Here is a 5,000-nt window from a genome sequence, read left to right on the forward strand (position 1 = left end):
ACTTTTCAATCGCTGTTCCGCAACAACAAGTAATAAGGCGGAGCGGGTTACCGACTTTGTGGGTTTTGACATTGCCAAAAGCTGTTCCAGGTCTCGGCCGAGTGTTGGTAACCCAATCAGCGATTTCATCTGTTATTTGACCTTCCTTGCGCCACTTGCTACTCCAATCTTTAACTAATTTTAAATGCTTTTGTGTAGGATCTTCTGGCAGCTTAGCATAATGCAACGTGTTATCTAATTGACTGGACATTTTTTCTGCGTATTCTTTTTGGTCTAATAAAACAAAACGAGAGCCTTTATCTTGAATCCTAATAACCCTGTCATCTATTTTCAAATTTTTCATTGCATGACGTTCCTCTTTACTGAGATTGTCCTTAGGTTTACGAGAGTTCTTAGGGTTTAAAATGTCATTTCTGACTTCTGATATAATGAGTTCCACTTCAGGAAAAACTGATTTTGGTGGGTCCCACTTACCCTTTGAGGGCACAGGAGGCATGTTCATTTCCACCAGTTCTTCATCTTGTTTCTGTTCTTTATTGTGGAAGAAAGAAGCCAAACGGATGCGCCTCTCAAATTTCTCAATATCTTCATGGGTCTTCTGCCAATTTATATCTTTGGGGACAGGGCAGAAGGATGGTCCCTTGGAGAGCAGGTTCTCTTCGGCGGTAGTCAGAACTTGAGATGACAGGTTAATTGGTTTTAAATCGAATTCGGTGGAATCAGCTGCCGTAACAGGGGCGTTGGCTGTCTCGTTTTGCTCCAATTGACCAAAATTTTCGTTGCGTCTGTGCTTTTGAAATCTTCGGTTGTCTCTTCTTTTGGCGGATCTTTCTGCCATTTGGATCGTAGTTGGACCGAAGCCTGTAGTTTTTGCCAACTTTTTTCTCTCCCTCATCTTCAATCGATGGTTTAAATTATTCATTTCACGTCTAACACGATTCCAAATCTTTTGGGCGGTTTCAAGATCAAAGTTGTCAAACAGTTTTAGTCTCTCCTGCTGTAGATCGTTTTTCTGTAGATCGTTTTGTAAATCGTGGTCAATTGGAGCAAAACGAGACAGCCAACGCCCCTGTTACGGCAGCTGATTCCACCGAATTCGATTTAAAACCAATTAACCTGTCATCTCAAGTTCTGACTACCGCCGAAGAGAACCTGCTCTCCAAGGGACCATCCTTCTGCCCTGTCCCCAAAGATATAAATTGGCAGAAGACCCATGAAGATATTGAGAAATTTGAGAGGCGCATCCGTTTGGCTTCTTTCTTCCACAATAAAGAACAAAAACAAGATGAAGAACTGGTGGAAATGAACATGCCTCCTGTGCCCTCAAAGGGTAAGTGGGACCCACCAAAATCAGTTTTTCCTGAAGTGGAACTCATTATATCAGAAGTCAGAAATGACATTTTAAACCCTAAGAACTCTCGTAAACCTAAGGACAATCTCAGTAAAGAGGAACGTCATGCAATGAAAAATTTGAAAATAGATGACAGGGTTATTAGGATTCAAGATAAAGGCTCTCGTTTTGTTTTATTAGACCAAAAAGAATACGCAGAAAAAATGTCCAGTCAATTAGATAACACGTTGCATTATGCTAAGCTGCCAGAAGATCCTACACAAAAGCATTTAAAATTAGTTAAAGATTGGAGTAGCAAGTGGCGCAAGGAAGGTCAAATAACAGATGAAATCGCTGATTGGGTTACCAACACTCGGCCGAGACCTGGAACAGCTTTTGGCAATGTCAAAACCCACAAAGTCGGTAACCCGCTCCGCCTTATTACTTGTTGTTGCGGAACAGCGATTGAAAAGTTATCTGCCTTTACTGAATATTATTTGAAACCTTTAGCAGAAAGTTTGCCTTCTTTTATCAACGATACTACGCATCTTATCAATAAGATTGATGAAGTTAATCAATTAGGGCCTTTTCCAACCGGTACTTTGTTAGTTTCATGGGGTGTTGTTGCAATGTTTCCCAATATTGACAACGAATTGGGGGTTACTGCAGTTAAAAATGCATTAGATGCAAGATCTGTCAAAATACCATCCACAGAATGCATTTTAGAGGCTGTGGAAATTTGTTTGGAGTCCAACAATTGCCAATTTGATAACAATAACTATGTTCAACAGCACGGAACCGCGATGGAGCCCAAGAATGCGTTCTCTTATGCAGACTTGGCTATGGGCGTAATTGATCACAAAGCGAAATTTGAGGGTACAATTAAGCCAATGCTTTGGTTGAGATATAGGGATGATATTTTTGATCTATGGACACAGGGTGTTGAGAAACTCCTTGAATTTACCAACTATATTAATTCACTATATCATACCATCAAATTGGAATTGGTTTATTCTGAAAGCAGCCTCAATGTTTTGGACCTTACTCTCCTTTTACAAGATGGCTTTATTTCAACAGATATTTATTCCTAGCCCACTGATAGTCATTTGTATTTGCCCTACAATAGCTCACACCCAGATCATTGTAAAAAAGCTATCCCTTATGGAGTAGCCATTAGAATTAGGCGTAACTGTTCCACCAACGCCTCTTTTGTGAAGCGCTGTAGTGAATACAAAAGCTACCTCAAACAACAAAATTACAATGGAAATCTGGTGGACAAACAGTTTGAGAAGGCCATGCAATTGGAGAGATCAGATGTTCTCAAGCCAAAAACAAAAACTAAGAAAAAAACCTTTCCCTTAATGGTCGATTACAATCCGAGGCTACCTAATATTTCATGATCATTAAAAAACATTTTCACTTGCTCGAATCCAACCAAGTAGTAAGGGAAATTTTTCCTGGCAAATCCGTCATTCCAGCATACCGTAGAACAAAGAATTTGAAGGACATTCTTGCACCATCCAAATTCAAAAGAGGTGGAAACCATGACGAGGCTGAAAATTGCGGATGTTTTAAATGCAACAAAAGATGTGATCTCTGTTGTAATTATTTGTTGGAAGCGGGTGATTTTCCAAGTTTTGCAACTGGCCGGTCGTATCAAATCAAACAAAACCTTGGATGTAATTGGACTGGAATTTTTTACTTAGCCTCCTGCAACAAATGCAAAGTGCAGTATGTTGGTTCGACTTCCAATGCATTTAAAGTCAGGTTCAGAAACCACAAATCCGACATGAAAAGAAACAAAAAATCGTGCGAGCTTGCCATTCATTTCAATAAATTTCCTCACAAGCTTTCGGACTTCAATTTCATTGTCATTGAGAAGATAATGAACACTGATGGAGATTTAGATAACACTTTATTAAAGCGGGAGGGCTATTAGGCGGCACAATTGCGCACACTGCAGCCTTTTGGCCTCAATAAGTGCTGTGAATTCCGTTCAAAAAAACGGATCCATTTCAATGTTCCATAAAATGCTTTTTTGTTTCTATTATAGTCCCATCTAATTTGTAGTCGGTATTACATAAATAGATTGAATCACTTGCATAACTCTAGGTTTTATTATTACATCATTACTTTTGTTTTAGTGATCAAGCTTTAGTCTTGGCTTGTATTGTACCATACAATTTACTACTTTATTGTATTCCATTACAATAGCCATTGTTAGTCTTTCAGAGACTATATAGTCTCCACTGCTGTAATAATTAGGCCATTTTATCCTTAGACTTTTAACTTGTACCTATTTTAAAAAAAAATTTTAACTGACGAAGTCCGAAGGGCCGAAACGTTTTTAATAAATTTCCTGGACCTTCGAGAAGTTTTGTTTTCCTCTCCAGTTTATATGCAACTTTAAATACTAACTGAGGAGACAACGTGCATCCTTTTGGATCCTTCTGTTGGGAGTTTATCGTTTGGTAAACCACTACAGATATTCAAGCTATATATATATATATATATAATAGGCGACTTCAACATAAACCTCCTTAGCTTTTAAAGTTGAATATCTCACTGTCTTGATAGACAGTAATCTCTCATGGAATGTGGCTCTCAAAATAAGTAAAACCATCGGTATTATGGCAAGACTGAGACAATTCTTAGTAACTTCTGTCTTACTCAATATTTACAATTCCCTTATCCATCGATATCTTTCTTATGGCCTTGTGGTCTGGGGCCAAACTTCAAAAACAAATTTTGAAAAAATGTTGATCCTTCAGAAAAGAGCTCGACGCTTAATTTACTTCAAATATTCTTCCTATTGATTGCTCTATTATAAAATGCTAAAAATAAAAAAATAATAATAAATGCTTTGTTTATAGTGGAAGTGCACTTAGCTATCAAGCTACTTTACAGGCACCCCACTTTTAACAATGTGAAAGAAACAATTCAAAATTAACAGAAACATTATTAAGAACCCCAACTGGCAGGAGGCAACCAGATGGCTATTTACAAAGCGTGGTAGAGTTGAATCCGGGACTACCGAAAACAAATCCTAACCAGAGGTTAGAACGGGATTTGAACCCGGAGCAGCCGCATGCAAACCCAACGCCCTAACCACTCGACCACGCTGGAGGCAGTACCCCCATCAGTAGGTGTTTTGATGCATGATATTGACCATGATCTTGTACCTCAAAATCTGAAGAACCTTTTCACTAGGATAGCTTCGATTCATTCTTATAACACTAAAGCTGCGAATGCTGGTAAATTTCATGTTATTCATTCACGGACAAAACAGCAGAACCAATCCTTCTCAAGGCTTGGAGCTAGAATCTGAAACAAAATACCCGAGTTGTTAAAATCAAAACCAAACACAGAGTGAAAAAAGGCGTTTCCGCATTTCGGAAAAGTAGCGGAAAATCGAAATTTAACATTTCCGATACGTTTCCGCAGGGCGGATACAACGTGAAACGCGAAAGAGAAAAATGACCGTGTTCATACGCATTTCCGCAGCAATTCCGTTTGCTTAAACATACAGGATTCTTTACGTCGTGTTTTCGAAGACGGACTCACCCGGAAACGTACTATGCTTACGTTTTCAGTAACTGAATCGATGTTTTCCTTTTCTTTCAAATTGAAATGCAGCTCGTTTGTGACAAGATTCCCCGACTTTAACTCT

At 38.8% G+C, this 5,000-nt stretch overlaps 2 protein-coding genes across 2 annotated transcripts in view; one reads left to right on the top strand and one right to left on the bottom strand.

The window, feature by feature from the left end:
* Positions 1 to 838, bottom strand: part of LOC137988894 (uncharacterized) — a 2,202-nt gene extending 1,364 nt beyond the window's left edge. The window contains exon 1 of the mRNA XM_068834840.1: positions 1 to 838. This exon is cut by the window's left edge and continues 1,364 nt beyond it. Coding sequence (XP_068690941.1) covers positions 1 to 838 — 838 coding nt within the window.
* A 470-nt stretch (positions 839 to 1,308) lies between these two features.
* On the top strand, positions 1,309 to 2,421 carry LOC137988895 (uncharacterized). The gene has a single exon (XM_068834841.1). It carries the CDS (start codon positions 1,309 to 1,311, stop codon positions 2,419 to 2,421), a length of 1,113 nt encoding a protein of 370 aa, XP_068690942.1.
* Positions 2,422 to 5,000: the final 2,579 nt, after the last annotated feature.

The sequence above is a fragment of the Montipora foliosa genome, unplaced genomic scaffold (genome assembly GCF_036669935.1).
Source record: "Montipora foliosa isolate CH-2021 unplaced genomic scaffold, ASM3666993v2 scaffold_433, whole genome shotgun sequence".
NCBI lineage: Eukaryota > Metazoa > Cnidaria > Anthozoa > Scleractinia > Acroporidae > Montipora > Montipora foliosa.

Excerpts from the sequence above, each read along its gene's own strand:
- LOC137988895 (XM_068834841.1), top strand. The coding sequence starts at position 1,309 with ATGCCTCCTGTGCCCTCAAAGGGTAAGTGGGACCCACCAAAATCAGTT.